Source organism: Mytilus trossulus, chromosome 6 (genome assembly GCF_036588685.1).
Source record: "Mytilus trossulus isolate FHL-02 chromosome 6, PNRI_Mtr1.1.1.hap1, whole genome shotgun sequence".
In the NCBI taxonomy this organism is placed as follows: domain Eukaryota; kingdom Metazoa; phylum Mollusca; class Bivalvia; order Mytilida; family Mytilidae; genus Mytilus; species Mytilus trossulus.
The window spans coordinates 31,850,533-31,867,768 of record NC_086378.1 but is presented as its reverse complement, the minus strand read 5'-3'; the positions used below and the strand labels follow the sequence as shown (position 1 = coordinate 31,867,768).

The window sequence follows — 17,236 nt, the reverse complement described above, 5'->3', positions numbered from 1 at the left end:
TCAGTTTATTTTCTATCTACCGAGTTTGAATGTCCCTCTGGTATCTTTTGTCCCCCTCTTATTAAAGTGTCCATGGTTTAATTCTGCTTCGTATATAAAAAAAAGAAGAAAAGGACTGGAAATATAGGAGTACATTTGGTCCCTCAAATGAATATCGACGGAGCACTTTCCATGGACATATATACTAGCTATAGCCTTTTAGCAGAATCTAACAACCTATTTTTTTTTTAGATTTCCTTATTACTTTGAAAACTTTAAATGATAAAGAGAAACTTTAATAACAAAAACGCTTTATCGACAACAATGTGTGAACAAAACAAACAGATATAATCAGTAAAAATGTCCAAATAGAGACACAACAGTCAACATTGTGTTATAATCTTAATCACTATAAAACAAAGACATATAGACAAAGCACATAAGCAAAACCGAAAGACAATAATACAAACATTTTACATAGCACAATAATACAATGACGGGATGTATAAGTACCGAGCCACGTGTAGTGGATCTTAACAAAAAAAGACTTAACAGCAAAAGTAATAATTTACAAAGACAAATAAAAGAACAATACATTTGTCTAACAATTAATTGAGACGATAAACAACTAAAAGGTAGCTCTAACACTGATTGCACATAGCATCTCCTTTACTACGAAATAGTATCATTTATTAACTTAAAGTCATTTCACTGATTAAAATAGCTACAAAATTATCTAAAAAGATGAATAGAGTCTCTAAACGAGACCTGCCATTCACTACCCCTATTTGTTTTTTTTTTCTTTACTAACAGTTGTCTTGTTTCTGTAAAATATAAGTATGTTTAGTACTATCAATGATATACTAGTATGATAACAAAAAATTTACTTCCACGATTTGAGTTCATTTTTCCTGTTTTTATAGAATTTTTTTTGGCAAATAATTTTGCCACCATTGTTGTTTCGAGATTTTCCCTTGATATTGACATTAAGGTATGACTTTAAATCTATAACAACCTAATGATTTCAACTTTCTCAATTGTCAACATTCCCATTTCTCGCAGCATGATACCATTTGTCTCGAGATTTCAGTAAATACGTTACTTTAGTGTTAAAATTGCTAATTATTGAACTTTATTAAGTTTTGTGGATATACAATATGTTTTAGGCGTGCTTCAAGTGATCTAGATATCATAATAATAAGCGTTTGAATAAACCAATTGTGTCGTATTCGTGATTGTGACGTAATAATTTTGACTAAGTGTGGATTCGCTTGTCATGTGACACATTCACAGACGCACGTGGTCTCATCTTCTTTTCTCAAAAGTTTTCTTTGTATACCTTGATTACAACAGGTATGATTCTTCCGGAGCAAGAGAGTTCTAGTTATAGTTATTTCTTAAATGATTAATGTTACATTCGTCTGTCTATTACAATTCTCTTTTGAAAGTACTACAAAATTTGTAAAAAAAAAAAAATAGTAGCATTATGTCTTAAAAAAAATATAGCGTTTATTCTAAAGTTGATTTTAAAATAAAGTGTTAAGTCTTAGATGCATGATTTTTTTATTAGGTGTTAGTGGCTTTGAACTAGCTGTCAGATAACTGCGAGTACTCTCAGATCTGTTCCTAGTGTCTTTTTGTTGTCGGGATGTACAAATACCCGGCCACGTCCACTTATATTTTGGTCCATCTGATGAGTTAAACCTTTCTCAATTGCGGATTTTTATAGTTCGTTCTTATGTTGTACTGTTATACCACTGTCCCAGGTTAGGGGAGGGTTGGGATCCCGCTAACATGTTTAACCCCGCCACATTATTTATGTATGTGTCTGTCCCAAGTCAGGAGTCTGGAATTCAGTGGTTGTCGTTTGTTTACGTGTTACATATTTGTTTTTCGTTCATATTTTTACATAAATAAGGCCGTTAGTTTTCTCGTTTGAATTGTTATTTATTGTCGTGCCTTTTATAGCTGACTATGCGTTATGGGCTTTGCTCATTGTTGAAGGCCGTACGGTGACCTATAGTTGTTGATGTCTGTGTCATTTTGGTCTCTTGTGGACAGTTGTCAAATTGGCAATCATAGATATAGGAAGATGTGGTGTGAGTGCCAAAATACCACATCTTCTTTTTTATATGTACATTTTAAAATTGAATTCAAAGTACATGTATATCGTTTTTTCAAATGTCACTTGTGATAATTGTCTCAACAGCGAAACATTGAAATTATCCATCTATAATACTAAAATTACGAGGTCCAATTTGTCAGCCGTCATCACGTAAAAACGACGAATCAAAGAATGCAACTTTATATATAACTAATATAGTACAAAGGTGTAGATTAAAAATTACACCACTCTAGGCCCTTTTGTTTTCCACGTATTTAATATTGCCAATAATTAAGAAGTTCCGGGTCGAGTCCGATACCGTAACCAATAGTATATTCATCTGTTACCTATTACCTTATCTGTACGTTCCGCATTTGGCAGGCGCACCACCAAACGGTGTATTCAGGATATGCTATATACACGGGTCATAATCACAGGGTTGACACTTCTAAATTGTCAAATTGTTACCTATTGTAGTATTTTAATCAGTAAGACTTTATAAGATAACAATACGAATACTAAAAATAAGGCGTATAGGTACAGTTTTTAATTTGTTAGCGGGCATGACGTCATGAAAACAGCGAATCAAAGAATTCAACTTTATTTATAACTAATATAGGACAATGCTGTTGATTAAAAAAATACTCCATCCCAGGACCTTTTGTTTTCCAAATAATTAATATTACCAATAATTGATAAGTTCCAGTTAGACGGGTTCAAACAGAAAGATTTGAAAGCAGAGAAAACTGTGATAACTATTTTATAATCGGCGGCATGACTTTATCAGATGACAATACTAATACAAGTCTTGCGCATAGTTATATACTTTAATTCAGTCACGGACCCGCGATATCACGGGTGTGTTCTAGTATTACATATAAACACTATAAATACATAGAGATTAATACATGGCCTTTTCCATATCAGCCTGGGTATCATCCCGAGACCCCCATATCAGCCCAAGACGGAGTCGAGGCGCTGATATGGGTCGAGGGATGATACCCAGGCTGATATGGAAAAGGCCATGTATTAATCGCTTTATCATATACTTCCGATAATAGTTTTATGTAAGGCAAAAAAAACCCAAACAAATGCAACAGCTAAAACAGTCAAAAACTTTATAAAGAAGTTAAGTTATAAATCCAATATACTATAATTGTCAACCAACAGCATCACTACCTCCATATATATGTACATTGCATGGTAACATTTCCTATAAAGGCATTTTGACACATTGAATATTTGGAAGAGTTTCATGATCATTATTACTCCATGTTTGTTGTACTATAATATGATTAATTATTGCCAATGGCATTTGTTAGCAAGTACTAAACTATCCCCACAAAAGTTCCCGTAAATTTTGACGTCGTCATCAATATCTGACGTCACAATGGAAAAATAAACAACCGATACCGGAAACACCGGAAGTAACTTGCACGAGAAGCACTGTTATGGGTTTTTGCACGAGACGCCCCTGATATGGGTTATCAGACCGGGCTGATATGGGTTATCAGCCTGGGTGGGAAATTATGGCTTGTGTACTTCCGTTCGTTACACATATGCAAAAGCTATCATATTAATGCTAAGTATATGATAAAAACTGATATACTGACACCTTTTAATACTTGCCGACTCAACTGTTACATATGTACGGCATTTGGATCAGGCAGTACATGGATTATGTGATTCATGGGTGCACAGCCTACAAATGTTTTGATATGTTATTTAGGATACATAAGGATATTGATATTCATAAATAACTTTTCAAATGAACCCTTACCAGGTGATATATAATTCTAAAGGATGTTTTCAACAGTTTTAAAAGAATAAAGAAAGCAATACAGTGAACTCCTTCTGATTAACATAAATTATGAAAAAGTATCAATTTTAACTAAAATATGCTAAATGAAACAAAATATGATTAAAAAAGTTTGATTCATTCAGTAAAGCGGACACAAAACTGATAATTTCTTTTTAAAATATTCGTTTTCGATCTATGAATTTGAATATCCCTCTGGTATTTTGGCCCCTCTTTTTGAAACTTCTAAAGTTCTTTCTGTAGTGGTCAAATGTATCCTTTAGCGATACCTATTCAATGAACCAGGTTAAATCAATGAAAATCTATACAGTTTTGATTATCAAAAATATGTCTGTATCATTTCGTCATGTTGTTTCACATGACAAGATCTAGTTAATGTTGTAAGCAAATTCATTTCATGTTCTTTAGGGAGAACTTTTTCATTATGTTGAAATTACATTTTATTACTTAATTATGCATTGAACGAACTTGAGAAGATTCTGATTCAAATGCTATCTAGTTTTATACAAGTATATGAATAATGTCTGTATCATTTCGTCATGTTGTTTCACATGACATGATCTAGTTAATGTTGTAAGCACATTCATTTCATGTTCTTTAGGGAGAACTTTTTCATTATGTTAAAATTACATTTTATTACTTAATTATGCATTGAACGAACTTGAGAAGATTCTGATTCAAATGCTATCTAGTTTTATACAAGTATATGAATAAATAACAGAAGTATACCGGTGTTCAATAGTTAAATCAAGTCACCGTAAACAATTCTACAAACTAAAACCGAGGGAAACACATCAACTACGAAAAGCAAACAACAGAAAAACTGAACTGCAACAAAAAACAAATACCTATATACATACAAACGGACTATTTGATAACAATTGCCAATACCATCCTATAGACTTTGTTATATAATGTATGCCGATTAACCGTACTGTTCAGGTAGTTTTCATTCCTTTCATCTACAACCATATTGCAACGGATTCACAACTATAGACATTTGAAGCCGTTCTTGAATTTTAACACAAAAGTGGATTTTGCATGATTCTTCTATTGACTACGATTTTAATACTGCTTATTTACTCTTCTGTGTTCCTGAAAAATAACGCCCCATCATTTTTTACCAGTAAACCTTACGCAGCCTTGGATAATCATTTACTTTAACTTTAAGTTCAAATATTTTACCTTCAATAACCTGTTCATCTCCTAATACGTTTTCAATTGCGGATGAAAGAGCTGTAAACAGAGAAAAAAAATAGTTTAAAGAATTGGCTTTGAAATAATCAGAACATTTACAGATACCACAACATTTTAATCTTCCCTATTCGCCTAATCAGTAGTCATAAAACACAATTATGACAGTCGAATACATGTTGAGTCGGGAATGATAGAAATGTAACTCTTTATTAAAGTCGTTTCCTATGTTAGCAACAATAATTTAAAGTTAGTTTGTACCACAACTATGCCATTTCAGTGGTTGCCTGTTGTCTTAACAAATATTTTGTTAATTGGAGAATTTATTACTGATTGCAAATCTTTGATATATATAGTTGCTGTTTATATATTCATAATCTGTAGGGACTCTGGACGATTCAGAGCTTCAGTATATTGTAAAGACATCGAACTATTCTTGAAGAATCTGTGTGTGCTGCATTGTCTTTTCCTAACTTATTATAACTTAATATAACTGCAATCTCGGATTGTGTGTAACAATCGCAGAACACAATCGGTTTAGTACTTTGCCCAAATCGTCAAATTTAAGCAATTTTGAACAACTCGTAGCTTGAAAAATAGCACGGTACCCACACTTCTTATTATATTTACAAAACAAGTATAATAGTAAAATCTTCATAATAACAAAGTTTCTGAAAATTCTTCCTGAGAAAATATATACCGATGTTCTACCTTAATTCATGTAACATATATAGAATACAATCCCAGAATGGAAAAATCTTGCAATACTGTTCATTGTCCGTGAATTCTATATTCTTATATTCAAAAGAAATTCTTCTCCTTTTTCTCGATCATTTAATGAGTGCAAAGATAAGATTAATTCAAATTCTGACTAATTTTTTTAAAGGCTACAATATTAAGACTTGTTATTAGATTATGTTAGGTTGCTGGGATATTTTTGCTTCTGTAACAAAATAAGTATTATATTACCGCTGTGAACTGTGACATGACAGTGAGATATAGATTCCTCTTCATGGCTTGAAGTTCCCTTTGATTTTGCGATACAAGAGTACTTCCCCGAGTCTTTAGTAGTAGCATTTAAAACTTTCAAACTTAGTTTTCCATCCCTACATAACAACTTCCTGTTTACATTTGATGACGTAATATCTTCCCCATTATGTTGCCAGGTAACTGATGTGACTGATTCAGACGGTCGGACCTCAGCTTCAAGATTAAATGATTCCCCACTATCGACGAAGGTATCTACTAATTTCTGAAGAAATTCCGGTTTCACTGTAATTTAAAACGATTAAAATTCAACGCAGTACATTCTGACAAATCCTTTTATGATATTATGTAGTTTTAGACATAACCATGCATGTTTTTATTTCCCTGTATTTCAAACAAGAATGAATTATCGGCCTTTAATATAAGCTAATAAAAAAAAAATAACACATAACTAATAATTTGATGGATTTTTGACACAATGAACAAAAAACATAATATTTTGGGAAACAGCCTAAAATTATGAACTTTTATTTAATATATTCAGCTAGAAAAGGAAATACGTACATATTCAAACAAAGGATTGCCTTAATATGAGATCTGAACTCCCGCTCTAGCAGTCATCCAGATTTTATAGAAAATGATGATCAAGATCTATCTAATGTTCATTCTTAAAATATATATTACCTCAAAATTATGATGTGGTTCAATTTTTGAAAAGAAATAACCAAGATAAAATACTAAATGCTCAGGGTAACAATCTTTTAGAATATGCTTGTCATCAAGACTACGTATACTTAACGGCAGTACATTGGTGATTCTTTGGGATATTTTACATGTTTCACGCCCAATGGCTTGAGTACAGTAGATTATGCTATTGTAAGTAAGAGTCTCCTGACCTCAGGAATATACTTTAAAACTAATGAATCAACTACCTTTCAGATCATGCACAAATTAAAATATTTCTTAAATGTGATACAAGTAAAAAACAATATCTGTTTCCAGAAGACAAATGGAAAACAATGAAATCTTATAAGTGGAACGAATATATTAATTCAAACCCTATCTGCTGAAAATTTTGTAAATGAAATAATAAACTTAGAATCAAAGAAATACAGTGAAAATCAAAATGGGATAGATCAGGCAGCTAGTGAGCTTGATTTATTTTTATGCATCTTAACAGAAAAATCTTGTACACTAAGACATGTAAGAGGTTAACTAAACTTTAAAAGAAACAAAAATGGTCAGATAATGAAGTATATGAATATAAAAAGTCAATAAATGCAGTCGGAAAAGAAATAAGACAAAATCCCTTTAACTGTTCACTGAAACATACATATTTTCATTCACTCAAATCTTTTAGAAAGTTAACGAAACAAAAAAAAAATAGAATGTAAAAAGAAAATCTTTGATTAACTTTCAGATTCGATGAAACACAATTAAACATTTCCAAAATCAAGGAAAGTTTTCAAAAATAAATAAAGATTTTCAAACCAAAATTGAGCAAAAGATGAACAATATTGAAGATACTATTTCTTTTAACCCGGAGACATACAGGCCTATTACTTGCTCTGAAATTAAATGTATTATAAAAAAAACTTAAAAAATGGAAAAGCAAGCGGTCCAGATAGTGTGTTGAACGAGATAATTAAATTTAGTAGTCCAGTAACTACCAAAGCATATGCTAAATTATTTAATCTTATGTTAAAAACAGGATACTATCCAACTTCCTGGAATTCTGCATACATAACTTTAGTACAAGCATCTGGTGACAAATGTAATCCAAGCAATTACAGAGGAATTTCTTTACTCAACCGTATATCCAAATTATTATCAGTATCTTAAATCAAAGAATGATTAAAACTATGGAAAAAAAGTTATGCCCAGTATGGATTTAGAGTGATCATAGAACTGCAGACAGTCTTTTCATCCTTAAAAATTTGATTAATAAATATATTCATAGAAATAAAAGAATACTTTATGTCTGTTTTGTAGATCTTAAAAAGGCTTTTGATTCCCTTTGGAGAATTGGAATGCTTTATAAATTAGCTAAAATGGGTGTAGGGAAACATATATTTGAAATAACAAAACAACAGTTTATTCATACTGCAGAATCTTTAAATAATAATAATAAACATTCTAGATTCTTTCCTATTGACCGAGGAGTAAAACAAGGGGACTGTCTTCAATTTATTTATCAATGACATAGTTCAAAATTTTGACCACAAAGGTTCAAAACCATTGAGAATATTAAATTCTGATATAGGAAGTCTTTTATTTGCCGGTGACCTTATAATTTTATCCGAAAGTAAAGAAGGCCTTCAAAATAGCTTAAATAACTTTCAAATTACTGTGAAAAATGGCAGTTATGTCTACATACTAAAAAAACAAAAACAATGATCATTGAACAAAGAACTACAAAACTGGAACCATACATTGTAAGGTTCAACAATGAAAAAAATGATAACGTTACTGAGTATAAATTTCTGGGCACTCTGATAAAAAATAATGGAAATCTAAATGCAAGTTTAACAGATTTAGCCAAAAAAAGCTAGAAAAGCTCTGTTTTCATTAAAAACACATGCACCCCTTTTCCCTGTTAATGTATCCTGTTATCTTTTTGATTCTCTTATAAAACCAATTTTAGCATATAATGCTAAAATATCATACATGGATACATATCAATCTTATTATAGAGCAAATTGCAGATTAAAATCCCGAAAAAAAGATATAGATAATTTCCAATATTTCGAAAAGGTTCATGTTAATTTCTGTTTATATATTCTAGGTACTAAAAAAAGATCTGTTAATTTAGGTGTTAAAGCTGAACTTGGTAGACAACCAATAGAAAAATATATAAAAACACAAGCAATTTTTTATTGGGCTAGATTAAATACTGAAAACATAAACCCGTTACTAAATGAAAGTTATACATGAAGTAAGCACCTTGATTCACAAGGATTTTATACTTTGGTCTACTTTTATCAAAGATTCAAAACAAGAAATGAATATTGATAAACAAAAAAATAATGTCCTGTCAAAATATGGAACAAGTTAACAAACTAAAGATATGGATTAAGAATATTACAGGTAAATTTTATTCAGAACTACTGGAAAATAAAATAATAAGCTTGAACGAAAAAAACAAACTTTTTCTATACAAAAATATTAAAGTCAAACAAGACCAAGAATTTTATCTAAAATATCCAAATTTTACAACTAGACGTTTATTTAAAAAAAAATAGAATTAGTTACCATAATTTGCTCATTGAGAAGGGCAGATATCTAAAAACACCTCGAGACAATAGAACATGTCCAAGTTGTAAAACCTTAGAAGATAAAATCACTTCTCCTCTACTGTCAAATTAATAATGTTTTACGTATACAACTTTTTAATGACATGGCAATAGATAATCCTATGTTTCCAAATCTTTCTGATACTCAAAAAACTAGTAGCCCTACTAAATCCTTCTAATATAAACCAAGTGAAAAAACCGGTTCCTTTAGAAAAAATTGTCTTCAGAGCTGAGGACAGGGGACTCTTAGTTAGTTTTACTTGTTTGTATATATATATATAGATATGTGTGTGTTCATCTCAGTTAGTTCATTGTTGTTGTTACTTTTGTTTTACTTTATGTCACAAGTATAATGTTACTTATATGACAAATAAAGATATTTAATATTTATATGCTTTATCTAAATGAATACATACCAGGTCGAACATTCAAGTGGATCTCATGGCGAACTTGTTTTGTGGGCTTCCCATACCTTTCAGCAATACACACGTATACGCCATCATCCTGAAACCTCGCTTTGGTGATTATTAAAGTGGCATGCCCAATGGCTTCATTAAATTCCTCTCTATGGCATGTCGAAAACTTGATAACTCGATCGCTTCCTTTATTCCAAATAACATTGTTGGCATTATCTACTATTGTATGAATTGTGACGTCGTTTCCGACACTCACGGACTGATCAACTGGTGGTTGTTTGAATCTGGGAACTAGCAAATGTAGAAAATAATATTTATTTCTTTAATTGAAACAAAGCATCAGGTCATTTTCAAGGGCATTAATGTAATAACAGACCACGAAATATTTCAAAAACGACAACAAATTAAATGCAAAAAAACCCATTATGTTTCGGTTCGTATTCTATTGACAATTTGACTACGGAACGATACCACTTTAAAGAAAAAATACTCACAAAATGATTCAAGTCAATGACATCAATAAAAACAAAAATAATAAAAACAAAAAGCCCCCCGGCTTAAACAACTATACCGCACGTGGGATTAAACATGACACCTTAACATTGTTATGAATTTTAATAAAGGACCAAAATGTTTAATCGATTAAGCTAACAATTTTTCTCGTTTGCCCCATATACCTTTTGATAAAGGTTTTAAAATAAGTAAAACCTGATCCCTAAACAAATGCATGTTAAATTTCATGTTCATCGTAAATAATTCATCGTGTCACCATGTCTGTTGCTAGTAGGTGAATCGGCTCGTGTTGATGGTTGATCAGTAATTTATATTGCTAAATTTATTCACCCCTTTCATAGACTTTGGATGAAATAAATATTTGACATTTTTCTCTAATTGACTTTAATTAAACATCTACTTTTATTCACGTATACTTTTTTGTGGATGTTAAGCAAATTATAAGAAATTCTTACTATCGTCCAGTACACCAACAGTTGCACTGTCTCGACAAAAACCATCTTCACCTATATTTGATTACAGAAAAATAAAATTAATATGCACCCACATGTGAAGCAGGATCTGCTAACCCTTCCGGAGCACCTGAGATCACCCCTAGTTTTTGGTGGGGGTCGTGTTGCTTATTCTTTCGTTTTCTATGTTGTGTCATGTGTTCTATTGTTTGTCTGTTTGTTACTGAACAAATTTAAAAACAGATGCATTTGTATAAAATGCCTTTGAGTATACAATTTGCTTGAAATCATATTTGTGACATTTTAAAATATATTTGTTAATTGACCAGATTCAGTTTCTCTATTTGTTTTGTTAATCTGGTTCTGACACGGGGAGGATTGTTGTTATTGTCTACTGTTTAACAGTATATCCCTTGTCCCTTGGTGTCTCTTGTTGATGAACAAATTTCCATTTTTGAAAATTTGAAATATTTATCAATGCGTTTAGTAATATATGGGAAACACATACTACATTTACATGAATATTCCATAAATCCAGGTTACTTTTTGTTTAAATTCAAAGAACATGCGACAGGTTTAGAATATCTTTGCTTAGATCAACCTACGACAGTTTTGAGGCGAGGTCTGAGATAGTTCTAAGATGATCATAAGAAATGTCATAAGATATTCTAGTATCTTATAACAGGTCTAATGATAGCTTCGCGAAACCGTCCTAAGTTTTATTTGACTAAAATCGTATCTTCACAATGTATTTTAAAAATGTTTAACTTTTTTCACACAAGCTAGTTTAAATATTAAAAATTCTAGATTCACAACAAAAGCATTAAATGAAAGATTATGTACTTTAAGTAACCATGGCGATAATAATGATTGATTTCATTTATTTTATAATGTCCCAACTATAACTTCAGCAAATTGTATATTAAAAGGCATTTTATACAAATGCATCTGTTTTTAAATTTGTTCAGTAATTGTCAACAAAGAATGTAAAGAAATTGTCTAATTTATGAAAATATTTAAAATACGTCACAGAAATGAAATTTATATGATAATCATTTGAATGACTTATACTTTGTATTCTTTTCTTCAATTATATTTAAAATTATACATGTTATAATAACATGTATATCGCAAAAACGCGAAATGGCGAGGTCGAAAACGCGAAATAGGAAAGAACAAATATTTCGCCTTTTCACGTTTTCGACTTCGCGATTTCGCGTTTTCGACTTCGCGATTTGGCGTTTTTGCGTTTTTGTCCTATAGAATATGAAAGGCGAAAACACGAAAACGCGAAAACACGAAATGGCCTTAACCGGCCACCATAGTGTAATGTTGTTGCTTTGATTGGAAGGATTTTACACTATTTTCAAAATAAATGGATCAAAAGTGGTGTTATCATACTTTTCAAAAGAATAAACAGTATCTTTTTACTATAACGAAATTAATACCAACAAATGAAAACATCATATATACATATACTCACAGCAGCACAAAGTTATGACATACATTATAAGTAAAAACCATGATATACAAAGTGTGGTACATTCCAAATAGAATGACCATCCAGCATCACTTAAACTTGCAGAAAGTGCTGACATGATTGCTGTAAAAAATATATTCAAAGCCGCACCTTGTATCATGCCTGCAACAAAATTAATTAATGACTAATGTATCATTCAATCCACAAGTAAAAACTGAGTACCAGAAATTGTAAAAAACAATTCTTTCTAAGAGCATTTGCATTTAAATGGATACTGTAGGAATGTGAAGATTTAATTTCTCGGATTTAGGGATCCGGGATATTAATTTTTATTTATTCCGGTCGTCCAAGGTTGTGTGGAGTGTATCAAAAACGACGTCCACCGTTTGAAATGAATGTTTGTACCATATATCCCGCTGCTACCACGGGATGAACCTGTCAGAATTTATGGTTGATAGTACCGTGAATGTTAATGTTTCTTTCCTATCATACTTTCCATAAATGATTTGTGGCAAAAAAAGTCTAACCTACCTTTTTAAACCAATAAAATTTCATGTAATGTTAATTTGACATTATCAGTTTCATGTTCTTAGCCTCGATATAGTCTGTCTGTTAGTCTATAATTATTTATAATGCATGTTACCATATACATGTGCAAGAGATAAATACTTTTTTGTGATAACCACAAACATATTTTGCAATTGGTATAACATAATCCTCATTACACTTTTTCTATAACTTTTTCAATAGCTTTAAAATATAGTTGGCTGCATGTAAATACATACAAAAATAAAAACAGCGTACTTGTTTGGTATGTAAAAAATGGAGAAAATAACTATTATACAGTAAAAGTGATAAGAAATTACTTACACCAAGCAAACATGACAAAGCTGGCACATTTACAGGTCTTTGGTCCTTTACATCCGTTACAAAATAAAGAAAGCAGCATAACGATAATAACCAAACCGGCCCAGCTACATGCCCCAATTGACAGATAAAACACTGTATCAAGCAAATACAAGAAGGAACTTCTACTATAAGCTTTAGAAAAAAAGAAACACTAAGATCAGCTGCAAAAAAGTAACGATTAACATATCGAATGACTTATTGGTGTTTATATATTGGCTGTAGCTATACCGTTGGTTACTCATTTGACATATTCGTACATTATATCATGCCCACTTTTTATGTTTGTAATGTCTCTGGTGTTTGTAAATGAAATTATTACATACATTTTTTTTCATATATATTTCTTTGATAATTTAGTCTGTTGAATAGGTACTGGCATGACAATTCGGATATTATCGTTTTAAAATTTCCTATTACAAAATTTTGAATTTCCTTTTAGATAAAATAATATATATCTTTCACGTAAAGCTCTAATTCCTTATCCGTCGTTTCTCCTATTTTGTTTACCAGCTTTTTCATGTTTTTAATATATTTTTTATTTTTATATATATTGGCCTTGAGGAACAATAAAGAGATGCTTATTGTCGAAATGCTCATATGATACGGAACAGTTGATATGGTAGCATTTATCAATTTATCAAAGACGTTTTTTGCAATTCGTTTTTTTCAAGAACCGAATCTGTTTTTGTCAAGTTGTGTCTTTCAAACAATTACAAAACATAAAAGTATTTGTCTTTCACATGCATACGCAAAGTCGAAAAACATATGTTGAATCAATTACACAACATTTCTTTTTCATAGGCCTATTAAATCAGTGTTACTTACTTTTAAGATTATGGAGTATATCCACATCGTCATGAACGTTGTAACAGCTGGTTTCATAGTTGGTATCGTTACAATATAGTCTTAAGCCGAGATGATATTCGTTTGTCTTTATCCATTCGTTTGTAAACAAACCACATAACAGAAAAACCTCAATAATCAAATATCCAGTAATTACTAAAATTGACAACTTTTTCCTGAAATCCATTAATCGTAAATTATGAACCAAATATAATAAGTCAAAACTGACGCTTAATATTGCTTGTTGTATTTAAAATGAAATTTGTGGTATGGCAGTTCTTATTACCAAGCCTTTTCTTATATTAAATATTTGTCACGATTTTCTGAAAATCATTTATATTTTATTTAGTTGAACGGTGATCATATTACTTATCATTTAAATGCAATTGTTGCGCTTTACAGCTCTTCGAAAGAATAAGTTGAGTGTCATCATGCGCATAATTTCCAATCCACCCACATAAAACGCAGCTCTTTATTATATACCATTATCAATGACATCGCATGTCCTTTCTTTTTTCCAGCTCGTCGAATATTTCTCAAAGGAAATTCTTGCATAGCACGTGAAAGGTCTGGAATGACAATTGTTGTCTGTTTTTGTTTTAGGATTAAAACTTATTTGTAGACAAATTTAGATTGAAGATTATAAAGAAAGTGAAAGAACTGTCTTCAAAAAGAGGAAAACAATTTATAGTGAATAATACGACTTCAATACGTGCTTAACAATTAATTGGTGAATAAAGAGCGCTATACCATTGCTTTCATTTAAGAATTGAATGCTTCTTTTTGTAAATTTATTGGGGTGTAAAAGCGTTGACCGACGTACATTTGGTATGAAGCATGGAAGCGCTTCATTCTAAAAATGTACGCACGGTCAACGCTTTTACAACCCTATAAAGTTTCAAAAAGAAGCATTCAATACTTTTAATTACATTTTTTTAGCTAGGATCATGAAAACACGATTTTTATCCAGTTTCATTTAATTCACCTCTGCACTTTATTGTTAGACCAATCAGAATTACGTATTATAATGAAACTTACATCTAATGTAATTATTTTATAATGTACTGTTGCCATATTGCGATTTGCACCAATTGAACAAATTCTTATACTTAAAATACCCAGGTAAGATAATGTTATTCTAAATAACCGTTGTCGTTCATTGCCGCATGGTACATTACAATTTTACAATCACAGAATCTCAAACTGTGGTACATAAAGGAACAGAACCGGATTAAAATCAGTAATCATACAAAAAGGAAGAGTTTATCTTTTTATCGTTCAGCAAATGTTATGTTAACCAAGTTATAAAAAAATATATTAGCCCTTCTCCTTCGTGCACTGAAAGCTGAGGTATCCGATTATTTTATAAGACATACATGTACAATAAAATAAGTCTGATACATTTTAAAATAACCTATTATTTATGATCATCAGAACTTCATTTAATTCTGAAAATTTTAGTTTCCCGATAAAACAAATAATTTCTAATAATCAGGACAGTTATTTGTACCCATCTAAAACCTTTAGCATCCAATCGACGCTTATTGTTATGATGATTAATTTACTAGTAGTCGAAAACAAACATGTTTTAATACCAAAAAGTATTAACAAAATATGTTTTACCAGCTCATGGAAGAGAGGCATTTCCTTGTCTCCCTAATTTAGGTCAGAAATAGATGACATAGACTTTTTATTGATATAGTTACTATTCTTTTTTGGAGACATTCTGTAATAATTTCTTTACAAATTATGTCTGCATTTGGTACTATTATCAGTCATAATACATCTCTTTCAAAAAGTTCATAATGGTGAAATTGTAATCAACCCTTTGTAAATTTTACAGACGCCATCACGAGATGGTTGACCGTTAAAGAAGACACGTTTGTCAGATAATAGCGATTTTTTTCCGAATGTCGTTACTATAATACAACCCTCTTTTCACGAATGTAACCAGCCGAATTAGAATTGTTACTGGGTTTGTACTAAGATTAGCAACGCGACGGATACCGCATATGGAGCAGAATCTGCCTACACTTCTTACGCACATGAGACCACCACTAGTTTTTATGGTATTAGTGTTGCAAACTCTTTACTTTTCTATGTTGTGTAGTTTATCCTATTTTTTGTCTGTTTGTCCGTCTTGTTTTAGTCATGGCGTTGTTAATTTATTTTCGACTTATGTGTTTGAATGTCCAACTAGTATCTTTCGTACCACTTTCGCGCCAGAATCTGCGTCACGCTATTCCTGTTGTATTATCTGATAATACCATGGTTTTTACTTAATTAAGAGGGATGTTCTAAGAACTAAACAATAAATTATAATCACTGCATATGCTATATAATGTACTTAAAAATGTGCCTCACTTTACATGTTCTATGATGGGTGTTGCAGCTTTAGTACTTGTCTTTTCATTCAAACTGTAGACATCATTTCACAAAGGATGTAGTTACAATACTGTATTTAATTTATTAAAGATGGAACATTCTCGAATTAATATGCATTCATTCATATGGTATTTGCATCGGAAGTATATCAGTTGTTGGCATGCATGACACCTGTAAGGTTCTATTTGTATAATTTCTGATTACATTAAACTTAACCCGTAAGAGAAGGGTTTGTAGTTTGTTTTTATAAGACATAACCCTTCCATCAATATAATTGAGGTCTTCAGCTTTCTTGTCAAGTTTTTTACAAGTCTGTTTACTTATACATTTTGATAATTGTCAATTTGCTTCCTTTGTTCTGTTACCTGTTCTTTAAAGGAGTCATTATAATCCTCGTTTCAATACTTTATTCTCAAATAACATGGTCTTCAGTAGCCAAATGTTCCTATTAGCCGAGTTACTGTACCACTAGGCTGTCAACACTGAAGTTGTGAGTTTGTTTCCTGCACGGGACAGGTGCACTCGACTCCAATCTTAATTGACTAGAAATGTCTGCCTTTCTTACCAAAGGTCGTTGATTCCCTCCGGAAACTCCGACTTACTCCAACAATAAAAACTGACCAAAAGGAAGTAGCACAATAGTGTTGAAAAGAATCAATAAATATCAGTTGAATAGAGGTTTAACAATTAAGAGATCTAACAATTAACACTAATAGTCTAATTGATCAAATCTTTTGTTTAGTCTTTGATTGTAAACGAAGTCGAAAAAGATGACATCCCAGATATATATGAAAACCAACTATATATTTGTTGTTCCTTTTATGAGAAGGGGAAATACAAAAAAAAGCAGACCAACGAAATC

General features: G+C 31.2%; 1 protein-coding gene across 1 annotated transcript; it reads right to left on the bottom strand.

The window, feature by feature from the left end:
- Window positions 1-717: 717 nt before the first annotated feature.
- On the bottom strand, window positions 718-14,273 carry LOC134722492 (roundabout homolog 2-like). Its single transcript, XM_063586112.1, has 9 exons — window positions 13,972-14,273; window positions 13,108-13,278; window positions 12,241-12,399; window positions 10,761-10,811; window positions 9,793-10,083; window positions 6,066-6,368; window positions 5,088-5,138; window positions 3,699-3,785; window positions 718-803 (listed from the first exon to the last, which is right to left on the bottom strand). The coding sequence occupies exons 1-8, from the start codon at window positions 14,174-14,176 to the stop codon at window positions 3,724-3,726; spliced, it is 1,293 nt and encodes a 430-aa protein (XP_063442182.1). The 5' UTR covers window positions 14,177-14,273; the 3' UTR covers window positions 718-803; window positions 3,699-3,723.
- Between the last annotated feature and the right edge of the window lie 2,963 nt (window positions 14,274-17,236).

What these genes read in the sequence shown, in the direction of transcription:
- LOC134722492 (XM_063586112.1), bottom strand. Translation starts at nt 14,176, where the DNA reads ATGGATTTCAGGAAAAAGTTGTCAATTTTAGTAATTACTGGATATTTG. An exon ending in TATACTCCATAATCTTAAAA is followed by an intron (nt 13,279 to 13,971) that starts GTAAGTAACACT and finishes TTTTTTCTAAAG; the next exon opens with CTTATAGTAGAAGTTCCTTC. An exon ending in CTTTGTCATGTTTGCTTGGT is followed by an intron (nt 12,400 to 13,107) that starts GTAAGTAATTTC and finishes ATTTTGTTGCAG; the next exon opens with GCATGATACAAGGTGCGGCT.